The 18,213-nt window shown below is 36.1% G+C and overlaps 1 protein-coding gene across 24 annotated transcripts in view; it reads right to left on the bottom strand.

Moving 5' to 3' along the window:
- Positions 1–18,213, bottom strand: part of CLOCK (clock circadian regulator) — a 130,318-nt gene that overhangs the window by 25,580 nt on the left and 86,525 nt on the right. For all 24 annotated transcript variants that reach the window (XM_082390160.1, XM_082390147.1, XM_082390151.1 and 21 more), the window contains 7 exons: positions 12,244–12,364; positions 8,562–8,675; positions 8,308–8,426; positions 6,457–6,539; positions 6,138–6,244; positions 4,127–4,274; positions 3,163–3,238 (listed from right to left, as the gene is read on the bottom strand). In XM_082390160.1, coding sequence (XP_082246286.1) covers positions 3,163–3,238; positions 4,127–4,274; positions 6,138–6,244; positions 6,457–6,539; positions 8,308–8,426; positions 8,562–8,675; positions 12,244–12,364 — 768 coding nt within the window. The remainder of the gene's footprint in view (positions 1–3,162; positions 3,239–4,126; positions 4,275–6,137; positions 6,245–6,456; positions 6,540–8,307; positions 8,427–8,561; positions 8,676–12,243; positions 12,365–18,213) is intronic.

Below are 18,213 nucleotides of genomic sequence, written 5' to 3'. Positions count from 1 at the left end.
CACCAATTTTTCTCTCTCCTTCAGACCATTCTCGTCCGTATACAAATATGCTATTATTTCTCCCACCTTAAAAAGCAAAAGCTTCTTCTTAGCCCAGTTCTCCCTATTATTGCCAGATCTCTCTCCTCTTTGTAGTAAAACCCTTCCTTACTCACCATCTCTAATTCCCCTTGTCTCAGAAAATTCTCTTCTAAACCCACTCTAATCAAGCTTTCCCTCATATTACTATTCCACCTGGTCTGTTCTTACTGATCAATGAATACATGTTACTGAACTGAATGCTCAATTCTCAGTACTCATCTAATTTAACTTATTTCAGCAGAACCTGACAAAGCTGACTGTTCATTCCTCACTGACACGCTCGCTTTCTTTTCTTGGCTTTTAGGACAACTTAGTTTCCTGGTTTTATTCCTACCTCAGTGGATATTTCTCCTTGGTCTCCTGTGATTGGTTCTTCCTTGACCCCTTCACGTCTTAATGTTGGAGTGCCCCAGTGCTTAGTGCCTGGTCATCTTCCCTCTACACTCATTCCCTTGGTGATCACATTTAGATTCCTGACTAAAACCATCCACACATGGACGTTTCTGAAAAATATATCTCAAGTGGACCTCTTCCCTAAACTCAGGAGCATCATGGTGGTAACATTAATGTGGGGAGAAAGTAGACATAGTTGGAGTATATTTTGGAAGTAGGGCTAGCTGAATTTCCTAGGACTGGACATGGGCATGAGGGGAAAAAAAGAAGTAAAGAGAACAATCTCCATATGTATTACTTTGGTTTCTATGATAGTCCTTATTTCAAGGAACCCTAGATTTAAGCACTTCCCTCAGAAAATTTCTGTCACTAAAAACATGCTGGATCTTCCTCCCCTAAGCAGACAGAGCCTCTTTGGAAAAATTCTTTCATGTGGGACCCATGAGAGCAGCAGCCATATTCTCAGCAGCTAGAGCGATGTCCAGTACTTCCTGGCACAGGGAAGGCACTCTTCTTTTTTAACTGAAGTATGGTTGATGCACAATATTGTTAGTTTCAGGCGTACAACATAGCGATTCAACATTTAAATATGAATATCATGGTAAGTCTGGTACCCATCTGTCCCCATACAAAGTTATTACAGTTTTATTAACCATATTCCTACATGACTTACTTATTTTACAACCGGAAGTCTGTACCTCTTAATCCCATTCACCCAGCCCACACCACACCCCGCCTCACTCTGGAAACCACCAGTTTGTTCTCTGTATCTATGGGTCTGTTTTGTTTGTTCATTTGTTTTGTCTTTTAAATTCTACATATAAGTGAGATCAGTTGTCTTTCTCTGACTTATTTCACTTAGCATAATGCCCTCAAGATCCATCCATATTGCTGCAAATAGCAAGATTTCATTTTTTACAGCTGCAAAGTATTCCACTGTATATATGTACCACATCTTTACTTAGGTTGCTTCTGTATCTTGGTTATTGTAAATAATCCTGCCATGAACATGGGTGCATAAATCTTTTCGACTGTTTTTGTTTTCTCCAGGTAAATACTCAGAAGTGAAACTGATAGGTCGTCCTATTTTTAATTTTTTGAGGAACCTCCATACTGTTTTCCACAGTGGCTACACCAACTTACAATCCCACCAACAGCACATGAGGGCTCTCTTTTCTCCACATCCTCGCCAACACTTTTTGTTTGTTGTCTTTTTGATAACAGCCATTTTGACAGGTAGGAGGTGATACCTTACTGTGGTTTTGATTTGCATTTCCCTGATGATTAGATGATTAGAAAGGTGTTGAGCATCTTTTCATGTGTCTGGTGGGAAAATGTCTATTCAGGTTGTCTGCCCATTTTTTAATCGGACTTCTTTTTTGTTACTGAGTCCTATGAGTTCTCTATATATTTCGGATATTAACCCCTTATTGGATTATCACCTCAAATATCTTCTCCCATTCAGTAGATTTCCTTTTCGTTTCATTGATGGTTTTCTTCACTGTGCATGGAAGGTACTTAATAAGGTTTGTTGAATGACTGAATGACATCCTCCCATTCTGTCCCCTGGCATGCTGCCTATTTTAACTCATTTTTTTATATACATTTTTGACCTTTTCATTCCACTTATTTTTCTACAGGTCAAAAATACTTGTTGTAGGCAACTTCTGATATGGCTCATAATGATTCCTACCTTCAGGTATTCATAACCTTGTATAATCCCTCCCCTTTACTGTAGGCTGGATCTAGTGACTTACTTCTAATGAACAGAACAGACAAAAGTGATGGGATATCACTTCTGTGATTAGGTTACAAAAGACTGACTCTAATCTTGCTGGATTTTTCTCTCCCTAGATCTTCTTGCGTACTTGTTCAGATAGAAAGGGTCACCTGGAAAGGAACTGAGGGTTGCCTCTGGCCATCAGCCAGCAAGGCACCAAGGCCCTCAGTCTAACTGCCCATTAGGAACCCAATCCTTCCAACAACCACTAAGTGAGTTTGGAAACAGATTCTGCCTAGGTTGAACCTTGAGATGACTGTGGCCCCCAGTGACGCCTTGATTACAGACTTGTGAGAGACCCTGTGCTGAAACGTTGTGCCTCATGACCAATTCTGAAGCAGAGGGCCCAACTAAACTGTGTCTGGATTCTTGACTCACAGAAACTATCAGATAATATATGTGTGTTATTTTACATCATTAAGTTCTGTTACACAGCAGTAGGTAGCTAATATGCTACACTCCTACCTGATACAATGAAAAGAGAAACCAGAGTTCAAAATCTGACTGTAACTTGCCAGCCATGAGTCTTTAAGCTCAGATTTAATATTTTCAAAGTGGGGATATCACCTACTCAGATAAGGATGTCTGAGAAATAAATGACATTTTGTAATTTATATAAAAACCAATCCAGAGCCTAGCACATTGTAACAAATGTTAGTTTAAATCTGAGATCATACATGTCTCTCATACAATTATCACTAAATAGCAGCCCTTCAAATCTTTTTTAGAAGCACACAAGGTTGTAAGATATTAAATTTAATATAAAAATAAATAGTAAAGTATAGTTATAACCCTGTCACAAGTAAGGAAATGAAATATTTGAAAAACAATTTTCCTGTAAATTATTGAGTCTTGTCTTTCACTGGGAAGAAATAAAAATAATTTTTAAAAACTGTAGGATAACATACTTTGTCAGCAGCTGTCTCCGGAAGAGACTCTTCAATGCCAAGTTCTCGTCGTCTTTCAGCCCTAACTTCTGCGTAACTACAAATGGTAAAAAATAGAATTTCACTGTTTGATCATTCATTTAAAATACTACAGAGGTGCACCCATTCAGTGTTTGTTATGTGTCTTACTTGTTCATCACAAATTCCAGACTCTTTTTCTATGCACCACAAAAACCTAAAACATATATACATGCAGTGTATATCTTAATTCAAATTCCATTTTTCTACATATCTCAAAAGTTTTATGTGCTACTGTAAATGATCCATAACCACACAGAACTTAAATTAAGAGGAATTAAATAAAGGAAGAGTATGCTTTATCTACTCCAGTTCTCCTTTTACATGACTGACTGTGGTATATAAAAGACAGTTACAACATCTGCTCTAAACCATAAAATTTATGTCAAGAATTATATATCTCGGGCTTCCCTGGTGGCACAGTGGTTGAGAATCTGCCTGCCAATGCAGGAGACACGGGTTCGAGCCCTGGTCTGGGAAGATCCCACATGCCACGGAGCAACTGGGCCCGTGAGCCACAATTACTGAGCCTGCGCGTCTGGAGCCCATGCTCCGCAACAAGAGAGGCCGCGATAGTGAGAGGCCCGCGCACCGCGATGAAGAGTGGCCCCCGCTTGCCACAACTAGAGAAAGCCCTCGCACAGAAACGAAGACCCAACACAGCCAAAAATAAATAAATTAATTAATTAATTAAAAAAAAAAAAAAAAGAATTATATATCTCTATATATCTGTACTGTATTTCTTTCTATATAATGCCTATAAGTAAATGTAATAATAAATTGAAATATATATCCAAAATGGTGAAAAAATCACTTTGTATTTCATTAATAAGTTATACATAAAATTACATTCCAGAATCATTATGGATGTTTCTATATTCAGAAATTCTGTAAAAAGAATTATTACCTTACTACGGTGTGAGTACAAACAATGAACTCTGGCCTTGAATTCCACTGATGATAAGTGATATAATAATGAGTTTGAAGCCAAATCCACTGTTGTCCTTTGGTCAGGAACCTATAGTAACATGATTTGCCTTTCCCGTATTGCATTACTAAGAAGAAAAGAAATATGTTTTGATTCATATTATTAGATTTTTAGCCAAAGGTATCACCCACATTTATATCTCTCTCTATAGTTCTTCTTCTGGCTTTTCAATAACATATAGTACATCAATTATAAGAAAATGCTATTCTGTAGAGATAGCAATTAGCATATCTTCCACAGTGCCCAATTTACAGCTGATCTTAGATACTTTTCACATACAACAAATTTCCAAATACTCAAGAATAAATTATTCACATACTGACTTTCTCCTGCTAAGACATACTGAGGGCAACAGCAATAAGTAATCACACCTGAGCTCCACCCACCCTCCCGGCCCCCACAAGTACAGCACCTTTGAGGCATTTAATTCTAAACCTTAACTAACCAAAATCAGAAAAACTTAATCATTTAAAGTAACTGACAATACAGTATTTCCCAAAACATTCTCTGTAGATTGTAAGTTCGGAAGCCTTTTAATGATATTAAGCAAAAAATGGGTTTTGTGGTTAAATTAACTTGTGAAAATTTGTTAAATAGGTCTTCTCAAAGCCTTGAGTATGCTAATATATGTCAAGATTCTGGTGGTGGGAAGATGGGGATTGATTATAAGCTGTTACCTAGTTTTCCTTGACCATAAAATTCATTTTTAATAGACTGGCATTCATGCAACAAACCTTAGGAAATGCTGGACAGGAATCGCTTGCTCTATTAATGAGGAAACCAAGTTCTACATACTTGAAACTGCTTGTCCAAAACTACCCACCTAGCTAATAGAGGTGTCAGATATTTTTAATACATCATGGAGCTTAGTGCCCATTATCACTTGAAGTGAGGAATGTTTCTTTTGTGAAGTGACTTTACTCTGAAAATCTTCCATATAGCTGATGATATTATATAACATGCTTTATTTTCATAGAGAGAGGTTTATGAGACCAACCTAAGAAATTATGAAAGTATCTTAAATATCTAATTTAGAGGACACTCAAAAGGGAAGTATTTGGAGAGGAGGATCAGAGAAGCAAATAAAACCTATTAAAAACAAACTTCTGAAACAAGGAATGAATAGCACGTGGTAAAGGGGTAGGGCTAGACTCTAATCCTGTCTCTGCCACCAATGAGTTATGGGCTTGTAAGTAAATTAGTTAGCCTTTCTGCGTCTCAGTTTACTTGTGGAGATAATAATAGTACCTACTTTCTACAACTGTGATGATGAATAATAGAGAATAATGTACGTAAATTGTTTAGAACAGGGCAAAAAATGCGACGATAATGTTCCTTCTGCTAATATAACAATGGCAGGTAACATTAATGAAGCACTCACTATGAGTTTTCTTTTTTTTTTTTTTTTTAACATCTTTATCGGAGTATAATTGCTTTACAATGGTGTGTTAGTTTCTGCTTTATAACAAAGTGAAACAGTTATACATATACATATGTTCCTGTATCTCTTCCCTCTTTCACTATGAGTTTTCTAAAAGAGATTCTATAAATGTGTCCCTACCTCCTGGGCCTGGATATCAAAATTTATGAAATAGTGTTCTAATATTTTGACACACTATTACAATTTTCAAACGAATCTACTTCTCTTACTCTAGATGTAGAGCTTAAACACTTCAAAACAAGGTTTATTAGATGCCATATTATAAAACTGTACTTACTACTATAGACTGAAATATGTAAAATAGGAAGAAGTTTAATTTAGACTTGATCTAGGATTCCTATTGGAATTAGTTATATATACAAAGAAAAAATTTCCAATATATTTCAAAAATAGAAAAATGGTTCTAAGTTGGTATTTCACCACCTTCTATTAATATGATAGTTACTTACAGATTAAAAATTATCACCAGAAATATTAAAATCTACTTACAGTGCTCGTGACATTTTGCCAAATTTTCTAGGTCATCCACATGATAGTAATCATAGCCTGATGTTCCCAGAACTTCAAATGGCAAATATCCTATTATGGGTGGTGCCCTAAATTACATATAAAACAACCAATATTATGAATTTTTCCATAACAAAAAATACTCAACTAGAAATCAATTTTGGGAGGAACCTTTATTTTTTAAATAATGGATAATGAGTTTGAGCGTCCTGATGAGAAAAAGTTTGTCCTTGAAATCCATTAATTTCAAGAATTATAATATGATTATTATCTTTTTATAGAATTGAAAAATGGGAGTTACCTGTGATCTAGAAATAGAAACTTCCATTCTAAACTATGTCTAGATGTAAACTCTTCATTAGGTTCTTCAACAGTGCACATTTCCTACAAATAAATTAATAATTAAAATTTAGAAATACTTTTCTGTGTCCTTAGCACAGTCCCAAACATTGTTAGCTGTAAAAGTCATTCTTAGCTAACTTTTCCCTAAACATTTTTTTAAATACATTTTTATTTTCTAGTAGCAAGGAATATGGCAATAAATAGATGCAGGCTTCTGGGGGAGTACTTCTCACTCAACACATTTCTCTACTCACTCACATGCCTATAAACCCTAATTCTGAATTCAGATCTCTCTCCTGAATTAGAGCTCTGTATTTCTGTCTGGATGTTCCTGCACATCACAAACTCAACGTGTCCTAAAATAAACTAACTGCTTTACTCCTCATACCCAGTTACACAATGTTCCATCTCATTAACAGAGGCATACCTGTGTTACGCCATTAAGTCTAGAAATCTGATAGTCACAATACACTCATTTTCACCATTCACCATCTAAATGGCCACTACTAAATCCTTTCAATTTCACCTTCTAAGTTTTTAAGAAATCTGTTCGAGCCCATCCATCTTCAGGGTCGTAGTTTAGACTCTAGACCCTTGCCATCATTGGCTCACACTATTGCCAAAGTGTCTCCCCAAACAAGTCTCCCTGTCCTTCAACTCATCTTCTATTCTGGCCACAATTACCTTATAAATACTCAAATATGATTGTATAACTTCCCTGCTTAAAAACCTTAATGGTTGCTCATTCCATCAGGATAAAATCTACACTCTTCAGCAAGGAGAAACAAACAACAAAGAAAGAAGCACATATCATTGCCGGCATCTGCTTACTTTTCTAACATCATCTCTCACCATCCGTAACCGCTCCTCCACACACAGTAACCCTAGACTCTAGTCATACTCAACAATGTATTCCAACCTGCCTCTGTGTCCTTGAATAACCTTCTGTAGCACAGTGCAGTGATTAAGAGTTTGGGCTTTGAGAGAAAAAGAATTAGAATCAATCTCAGTTCTACTGCTTAATAGCTGTGACTTTGGGCAAGTAACTTAACTTCCCTAAGGCCACAGTTTCCTTATATATAAAATGGTGATCATACCAGCATTTTTAAGAATTAAATGAGATAACGCATGTAAAGTATACAGCATGTGGTAAGCACTCAATAAACATTTTAGCCACTGCTATTAAGATCAAAACAAGCAGAGCGAGACTGGTTCAAGATCCTCTAACTGCTAATTCAGTACTCTGTCCTATAATATGGTGTTTCCCTAAATTTAAAATCTTAGCCTGGCTTATTTCCAGCCACTTTCCAGTGACTGAAGTCTTTGATTTTCCCACTTCCCTACTAATCATCTGCTTCCTGGGCCCAGGATATAAAAATAAATTATTTATCTGAATTTCAAAACTGAAAAGGTACATGAAAGGCAGTAAAAAGCCACTTGTGTATTTCAAAAGAAAATTTCAAAACCAATCTTTTAAATCTACCTAGATTTTTGGCTTTTCCCCTTTAATGTAGTTGTGAACCATACAAAAAAAGCATCTTAAAATTTTGCACAAAAGCAGGACAATGGTGATACATAACCACCGGTTAACTACAAAGGGTATACATTTAAAAATTAGTTATATAATTTAATGAGTGCCTTGGTAACTCATTATTTGCTTCAAAAATATCATGATCCTGTATATTTAATGTCTCATGGCCACTACCACTTCAATGCGTACAGGAAGTATCTGGAAACAACAAAAAAATTACACAGGCATTTCTCATAATATAAAGTGAAACCCCTTTGCGAAATAAAATTAGAAACATACCTTGATGAACTGAGGTGTAGCTAATCTGACAGTAGCTACAAAACAAACTCTATCTTCATAAGAAGGCCTGTGTGTGCGTTGTATTGTTCCTTCAAAACCATTGTGTGCTGAAGTGGATACTAAAACAATAAGGAAATAAGTATCAACAGTTACTCCAGTAAAATCTAGTTTTTACTGATATTCAAACATCTGTCCTTAAGAGCTTAAAAGAATACCAAGTGAAATTACATTGCAAAAGAAGCATTTTAACTTACCACTGTTTAAAGATTTGAAATTTCCTATAAATTTCACATATTCATAAGTAGATGGCTCCTTTGGGTCTATTGTTCCTCGAAGCATATGACAACAAAATTCTAACTGATTTTTTGCTGAAATAAGAGAAAAAATAAGACATATTTGTGATTTATCATAATGAATGATATATCACACAAAGTAAGATTGTAACAGTTGTATAAGTCTACAATCATTATTTCCTCCAACAGAGGTCCTCAATGACATTTTGTTTAGTCCATAAAAGCAGAGTTTCTTTAGATGATCTCACCTTGTCCTTAATAAAGAAAACAGATCTTCTGATACAAGCCACTCCATGTTCCTCCATTTTTATTTGTCCTTCCTTCTCATTCTTCACTCTAATTTCAAAGAAAGGTTTTGCTTCCTATTCCAAAGCTAATACTTCTATCTCTACCTTGAACAGTCTTTCCTCTCTTCCTTCTCTAGGACCAGGGCCACACCACGGTATTTATTCCTTTAACATCCACACATGTTCTTTTTTGGGTCCTTACTTTCTACTTTTAAATTTGTTCAGGTCTTTCCATCTCAAACATATAAAGAGTTTTTCATGCTACTCTTTTTAGTAACACAGATCTCCTTCCTTTTCATTATGTGCTCTAGTTTCCATATGTTCACCTCCCTTAACTTTATGCATTGTGGCTTTTGCCCTCACACCTCTATAGAAACTGCTCTTCTAAAAATCACCCACGTCTGTATTAAGCTCAATGGTCTTTCCTCATTGTTTCTACCTCTTCTTAAAATTCACATATTTTCATTCCCATAGTATGAAACTTACCTTCCTACCTTACTGACTATTTCTACCTCTTCTGCTAATCAGTCTTCAAACTATGGGCATCACAAAAGTTCTTTTGATTGTAATCTATTATCCTTTACAAACTTACCAGCATTGACAAACTTATTTACTCCTAAATCTCTCTCCCCAACTCTAACATTTTATATAAGACCAAGTCTCATATCACTATTTGATTTCAGAACATCTCTACCTGATTGTCCCATCAGTAAATGAAACTCAAAATATTTGAAAGTGAATTTATCCCCCTTTCTTCCTAAGCCAGCTGTCCTTCACCTTCGTCCTATGTATGTATGCTTATCTCCTTAGTTAGAAATCATATCAATTTGGTCTCTTCTCGTCCTATCACCAGTTCCCAAACTAATCTGTCACAGGATGTGCTGTTCATTTCACCAAGGAAGCTCTCATGAGTCATTTTTTCCAAATGAGCATCCAGTACCACCAACTTGGTACAGATGTAAATTACCCTGCATCTAGGTAACTGCAAAAATGGATTCCCCATGCCTCCACACTCTTCCCACTCAGATTCACCCTTGCCTGTTACTCTAAGACTAACATCACTTTCATTATTATTATTTCAGCACTCAAGGAGTAATAACACCTCTCTTCACTCACAGCATCAAACACATACTCTTCTGTTATTATCATGAATGGGTTTATCATCAAACTCAACAGGTTCAAACTCTAACTACACTCTTCCTAAAACCTTCCCCACTGACGATCCCTAGCTGTTTGGACACCTGTGCCTAACATCAAGTCCTACTGAGTTTATGCACTCAACAATCGAATGCATGCTTTCCTCTCCATCCTTACTTCTACTGCTATCCTTTTAATCTCCACTCTTGTTATTTTTCAAAATTTTCCACCTGAGAGATTTCCTTTTCAGACCACAAAACCACCCAAATCCCCTTGCACTGGCTTCTCACTACGTTAAAAAATAAAAACCAAACTGTTTAGGATGAAACATTAGGCCCTGTTTCCTTCTCTAGACACAAGATCACATCACCTGTACTACCTCACCTTCATTATGACCCAAATGGCATATTTACAGAATCCTGAATTTTCCAAGCAATTTACCCTCTGTTCTACATCTCGTTTACTCCTTTGACATGAAACATCCTTTTCATATACAAAAAAAGAAATAACTTTTTTTGTATATCAGTTCTTTAAGCAGGAGGTCTGCAAGTCATTTAATTAAGGCTTTTCTCTATTAAAAAGTATTTTTGGGGACTTCCCTGGTGGCACAGTGGTTAAGAATCCGCCTGCCAATGCAGGGGACACGGGTTCGAGCCCTGGTCCGGGAAGATCCCACATGTCTCGGAGCAACTAAGCCCGTGCACCACAACTACTGAGCCTCTGCTCTAGTGTCCGCAAGCCACAACTACTGAGCTCACGTGCCACAACTACTGAGCCCGTGTTCCGCAACAAGAGAAGCCACCGCGATGAGAAGCCCGCACACCGCAATGAAGGGTAGCCCCCCCGCTCACCACAACTAGAGGAAGCCCGTGAGCAGCAACGAAGACCCAACGCAGCCAAAAATAAATAAACAAATTAATTAATTAATTAAAAAAAAAAGAGTATTCTTGCCTGATACAGAAGCCTAAGGTCTGTATTTCTGCCAAAGGCTTTCGTCCAGTTCTCCAGACAATGTTGCCCTTGTGAAGGTCTCTAAAGCAGACTCCTCTTCTGTCCACCTCTCGCCATGGCCCAGGGTTCCATCTTTCTAATTTTTCTCTCCTTATTCTATATATTTACCTCAAGCAACGTCATTCAATCCATGGCTTCAAATACCGTTTACAGGCCTATAACTGGCCTCTACATCATTATATCCAACCCAAATCTTTCTCCTAGGTGAAAGACTAGTCCTTTGGTCAATGTCATAGGAACTTGATTTTTAAACAATTATAAATAGGCTTCAAATGGATTCGCCTGGTCTCCAGTTTTTCTTCTTCTCAACTCCTTCTGACAGGCTATCTTATCAAAGATGTATGTTCACACATATTTACACGTGTGTGTGTGTGTGTGTCTGTGTGTGTATGTGTATCTCAATTCTTGAATGGTTAGTGTTCTACAGAATTTGAAGATTCAAAATATAAAGAACCTTTAAAATGATTAATGTCAGTATTACCGGAAAAGTCAAAACTTAAAAATCATGGAAAAAGTAGAAGACATCTAATCACTAATGGCCAAATGTAGTGCTGTAATGATTTCAGATTTTACACAGGATAATTTATGCAAGAAAATGAGGTATTCTGGTCAAATTAATTTGTCCAGTGAATCTAGAAGAAAAGTCAGATTATACCATGGTATTTTATACTTATTAAAGGCAGGGACTATTTTTCCCTATTCTTGGCACTTTTATGATATAGCGCACAAATGTCTGGCACACTAGACATAGCCAATAAATTACTGTTTAATTCTGTTTAATTAATAAAGCAAACAATTTCCTTTATTAAATAATTTTTTTAAATATAGAAGTCTTGCCCCATAGTTTCAGTGTTCAATTGGTTAGTGATGGTGAAAATGAGAATGTTTCATTTTCTCTCATTAAACACAGTAAGATTTTATATAAAAATTAAGAAGAATATACTGCAAGTTCCATTTTTATGTAAACTACAGTTTTATGGCATATTATAACAAAAAGATGAGATTTCAATGTATTCTGGAAGAGTTCAGACTTCTAATATGGTCATAATTCCATCATATGTTAATATTTAAAAAGGATCTAATAGGGCGTTTGGAACGATGCCATGTGTTAATTTGGTTAAACATACCTGGGTTTGTCACAAAATTACAGAAGTAAAGGATAACGCAACCAAATCTGTTTAACTTTTTGCTTAAGAACTACTACTTACATTTTAAATATTCAGGGGTTAATGAATCACTTTCCAGCAGATGCGTAGAGAGTATTTTATAAACTTCTGAATGTTCCCCCTCTGGGATAAAATTAAATATACTTTGATCCACAAGATCTGACTGAAAAAGAAATTTTTAAAAATTAAGTAATTATAGTGATTCAAGAGACATTTATTTTAAAAGTACATAATCACTCTTAAAACATCAGATGAGCATATGGCTAATGTTTAATTATCTGTAAAAACTGACAAATGTCACGTTACAGAGCACAACTCAAAAAACAAGACTGAGAAGGTGAAAGAGGTTAACATGACCTCATTGCCTCTGAGACTAGTGTCATCAGATTCATGATCAATATGACCTTTGAAAGTCTGATAAGTTATTTGCTAAGGTGAGTTTCAAATTTGAACATGTAAAGTATAACAGGACTAAGAAAGTTGATTAGAAGGATCTTAGGCTACCAGATGTAGCCTTACCATACATCCCAAACTCTTGGTACGTTACGGTGGTGTACATTACAATAAAGGACAACAGGAGTGGCCACAGGCTACATGAAGAGGAGACTTGACTTTGGTGTCATTTCAGTTGTCCAATGTGTCCTTTCTTTTTTATTTCATCTTTTCCAGCCATCTATCCTGTATCCCACTGTCAAAAAGCCATGCTTTAAGATAACCACCCTCTTCCCCCAAAAAAGGCAAGTTATGTGTTGAGCATTATAATCCTTGCTAAAATACGGCTTTAATCAACAGTAATTTGACAAGCATCAGGTGGCCTACAATGCGCCATGGCTGTGGAATCAAAAGTGAATAGGACAGTGCCCGTCCGTAAGAACCATCGACAACAAAACTTTAGTGACTTCACATTTCCTGCCAAATCCCATGCAGTCTACCCTGCTTCTCTACATTTTCAAACTGCCCTGTGGAATCCTGGGGTTACTGAAGTGGTATCTCGAAGACTACGGAGGTAGGCATGGAGGGCAAGGGAAGTGAAAAGGAGTTGTGAAAGCGGGCTAAGGGTTCCACTAAGAAATTTCACTTCTGTTTGTATTTCAAACACTGTAAAGATTGTTAAAAACAAAACAAAAAAAACTTCAAACAGTAACAAAAAACAGCCACTGGGGATGGTAAGAGGTGGGAAAAGGGGTGTTTACCACTCTTGTACAAGCCATACATTTACACTCTTCCTTCTGTATCTTCTCTAGCCTTCAAGGTCCACCTCATGAAGTGGAGTATCTTTCCCCTCTCTCACCACATGTTTGTACACTTCCATCTTGCAAAGACCAGTTCAAATTATTTCCTTCAAAAATATGTCCCTTAACTGCATAATCCACAGTAAAAATAATAAAGTTCCTTTAGTAATTACTACTCATATCCTTCATTTCCCATCAAAAATATTTAATTATATTTTAATCTCTATGTCCTACCGCTCTGTGGGTGAATTAAAGGGCCCTATTTCTTACACCTTTATCTCCTATCCTTCAAATCAAGACACAATAACACTGAGCTTTGCACATAACGGTTATTAGTGCAGTAAATTATTTTGAATTAAGGAGTTACTTGATAAGCCTTAAGGGGTAACCACACCAAAAATATATCTGCATTTTAACAAGGAATTTTTCTGAATGTCTGAAAAGTCTCTAGAACAGAAGGAATAAACAAAAAATTAAGGCATGAACAACAAAAAAGGCTAAAAAATTGCCTTTTATTCATAAAGTATTAAAATATAGGCATTGACATTAGTGTAAAAAATAGTCTTGATAGAAAAATAAGATACCTATTTGTAGAACTAAAACTCATTTTGGAGATGATTACAGTTTCCTACAATTATTTACTTTTACTGACATTTCTTCCACTATTTCAGTAAATTATGATCTGACCTTTGTTACCCTTGCTTTTTTATCTATAAATCTATAGGCTGTCTCATATGCATAGAGAAAATAATATGACTATCTAGTATACAGAGTGGTATAATCACAAGCACTACTTCACCATTCTGCTTCCCCAGACACTTGATAAACTGAAGTATCAGACTTAGCAGGCAACTAACTGATGTGTGATTTTCCATTAACCATTACACTTCCAATCTCAAAATGAAGTTGACCATACTTGATGTTGCCATACCATCCACTCAGTTCCCAAGCACAATTCAAAGGAAAGAGAAGGAAGTGACAGCTATCTGGATCCTTCTGTCTCCCTCAATTATTTTCATGAAGAAGAAATGTAAATCCTGCTGATTGCCATATGATATAAATCAACAGGCTGTTTTCTTTACATTAGGTCAATGCAACCATTCAGTGGACATTATTAACTATCATCAATTATCTTTTCCTCAGTGAGAAAACTGACAAATAACTGCTATAGAGAGTAGCTGCTCAAAAGGGACTGAAAGCTCCTCCAAAAAAATGTCAGGTATATGTTGGATATAACATATTTTTAAACAACTATGTTCCTTATGCACAGGCATAAGGAACAGAGATTCTGGTCCTATCAAATAAGCTTTATTTGCTTATTTCAAATATTTGTTTTCTTATTAAAAATATTAATTCGCCAATAATCATATAACTATTGAAAAAAATTCTAAATTGTTATTTCTGCATACTGCATTTACACCAAAGATGTTACTGACTTTCTTAGCACATTCTTGTGTTTATAGTTCAAAATTACCAAGTTAAGAAGAGTAGAAAATGAAATGCTCATACAGTATCTTAATAGTGGCACTTTTAGTCCTGGACTCTGTTAGGCTGTAACATGGTGAATCTTCCTCCCTATATTACATGGTAACAAATTTAATATACTCTCTTCTCAGGAACACATTTAAGCAAGTATGAGGAAAACAATCTTAAATTGTAAAATTTTACAAATTTTAAGTTCCTGGTAAAGAGACCCAACTTTATGTCTTGGCACTTCCACTAAATTGTACAATTAAGTCCAATTTCTCTGGGTTTCATGTATGCTTCTAACAAACATAAAGGGGCTGGGCTAAGGATGTCTAAAATCCCTTCCAGCAAGGAGGTGGTATGACCCCATAATTTTGTTGTAGAAAGCCACACCAGGAAAAAAAAAAAAATTCATAAATTTCCGTTCCTGATTATTAGCCACAAATAGGTTAAAATGTACCTAAATTAATTTCATAAGTATGACATGACAAAGTTAAGAAAAAATTTTTTGCAGGATCTCTAGAATCAGTCTTGCAATTTTACAGTCAAATTTAAATTAAAAAATGTTAAGTCACATTGACCACTGATTAAGATGGCAAATTTTAATTTCTCAACAGAACTGAATTATAAACACTAAAGCCTATATTTAGAGATTTGCTAATGTTTCTCCCCCTCTGGGCAAGAGCCAAAATTCTATTTTAGACCAAAAGGTATGCATGTTCAAATACAAAGAAAGGCACACCATTGTTTTAAACCTTTTGTTTAGCATCTGTTACAGTTTAATTATTAATGGCAAGCCAAAACAGAAAATCACATACTTTTTTCCTTACTGTGTTTGATCCTAAACAAGTATTACTTCATTTTCTCAAAACACACTTGTGTTTTTGTTTTCAAACCTTCAAATAACATACAACATTGTCAGTGATGCGAAGGAAAGTATCCACTGTAACTGGAGAGCGGTAAAAAAAAAAACAAAACTGTTTTAATAAAGGCTACTATGAACTCCGCACGGAACGAAACGGGTCTGCTGGATCAGCAGCGACCTCCTCTGCCCACACGTTCACCTGCTACACGCTTTGGCTGGCACGACAATCAGAAAGATCCAGAAGATGTTACCAACAGAGAAAACTGGGTAGGGGACCTATGGGAACTCTCTGTACTATCTTCTCGATTTTTCTATAAATCTACAAATAGTTCTAAAATTAAAAGTTTAAAAAAAAAAATCCAGGAGGGAATGGTGACGAGGTTTCTCACTGAGGGGAGAATGTTAATGATCAAACACTTGGATCCCAACTAGATCTGTGGTAGACATGTTGTTATTTCAAAATGCAATTAAATATTCCCTCACTAAAGATCCAACACCAGTGTGCCATTAGGAAGAAGTTTTTCAAACATCTTCATCAAATAATCTACTCAGTTTCTTATACTCAATCAATAATTCCTAAGTGCCTCTCTGAGAAATCAGCCAGCACATGTGGATACAGAGATGAAGTCCCTGCACTTAGGAAGCTTACATCTACCATTATTATCAAAATAAACAGAAAATTACAATTCGTTGTTAAGTGTCAGGGTGGCAGTACATATAAGGTAACGTGAGAACACAGAGAAAAGGAATCTAATTCTCAATGAAGTCCAGGGAAAATGCCCAAGAAGCAGGCTTTTAAAAAGTCTGACCACATTGCAAATTATACCCTGACTATGACTAAATTAAAGATTATATAGTTTCTATAAATACATAACCGAAAGAAAATCCAATAAAAAATGTCTGTGGTTTAAAAGCATATAATTATACCTTTATTCAAGTTACTTAACCTTATTTTTTTTAATTGAAGTATAGTTGATTTATAGTATTATTAGTTTCAGGTGCACAATATAGTGATCCAATTTTTTTTATAGATTACACTCCAAAGTTACTACAAAAGTTTTTACAAGGTTATTACAAAAGTTATTTACACTTTAAAGTTATTACAAAATAATGGCTATATTTCCGTGCTGTACAATATATTCTTGTTGCTGATCTATTTTATACGTAGTAGGGGTAACCCCATACCCTTATCTCGCCCCTCCCCCCATCTTTCTCGCCACTGGTAACCACCAGTTTGTTTTCTTTATCTGTGAGCCTGCTTCTGTTTTGTTATATACATTCTTTTGTTTTATTTATTAGAGTCCACTAGTCAATCTTATCTTAGTCATATCTTAATCCTATCGAGGATTTCTTTCCCTGGCTTTTTTCACTACGTAAATATTTTTTAAAAAAGAGTCCTCCAGAAAATTCTGTCCTTTTCTCTGCCCATAGTAGTTTACTTACATGTTGCTATAATCTCACTGTTTATTCCCAAACAATTTTTAGATGTTGGGCTGATCACCTATTGTTTGAGCTTACTTGTAAAGAAAGCCCCTAGAGAAGCAGTAAAGCCAAGTCATTTTCTGCGTGACCCAAAGAAATTAGCAAATTACTTACTGCCTGGCTTTCAGAAACAAAGTACCCTTTTCGAATCTGACCTTTTAAGTATAGAGTCCATTCTCTTTACAAAGTACAAAGTAGCAGAGTAATCAGAGGGAAGGAGATACTGCTTTTCAACATCTCTTGAAAGAGATCCTTATAGAACAGTTGACTTTGTACTGTTATACATTTTCAAGAGATGGGCATTTTAAGAGTAATTTATAAGTAACTTCAAAATATTTACACCACAAGCCCCACTGTAAGCAGATAAGTTAGGGGGTCCCTGGAGAAAGAGAACCAGGAATGGCTTTCTTGACATAAGAGAAGCCATTTTGTAATCTCAGCCTGGCCACAATGCTTGCCCTGATCTCAGTATTTAATGATCTGAAGGGAACAAAGGAATGCAGGGAGAGAGAAAAGGCAGGCAAACAATAGTGCAGGGATAAACCAGAGTCCTAGTTCCTTCTCAAAGGATATACATAATAATACATCTGAGTTCTGTAGGAACCAAGGCCCCCCACCCCAAGTGGAGGATATAATGATGATGCTGACCTTTTCTGACTTCAGTCAAGTAAAGCTGGGACTCTTGTCAACCTTTGCCCCACTTCTATGCTGAATTCTCCTCTGCTAAAGCCCCTTCATGAATATGCATGTGCCCTTAGCTGAAAACTTCCCCAATTTTGCTGTCTGGGGAGACTCTGCTTTGGGAAAGATCCGCGCCCCTCCCCCGCCAATGTGTTCTCCTTACTTGCTGCGAGTTATGATAAATCCTTCCTTCTCCCAATCTTTGGCTTGGTTGGGTCTATTGGCTTGGCACCCACCAAGAGGCGAACCCAGCTTCTGGGTAACACCATCTTAGATAAGAACATT

Source organism: Balaenoptera borealis (genome assembly GCF_965194805.1).
Source record: "Balaenoptera borealis genome assembly, chromosome: 4".
In the NCBI taxonomy this organism is placed as follows: Eukaryota; Metazoa; Chordata; class Mammalia; order Artiodactyla; family Balaenopteridae; genus Balaenoptera; species Balaenoptera borealis.
The sequence above is the reverse complement of the archived record's forward strand: the minus strand, read 5'-3'. Positions and strand labels throughout refer to the sequence as shown.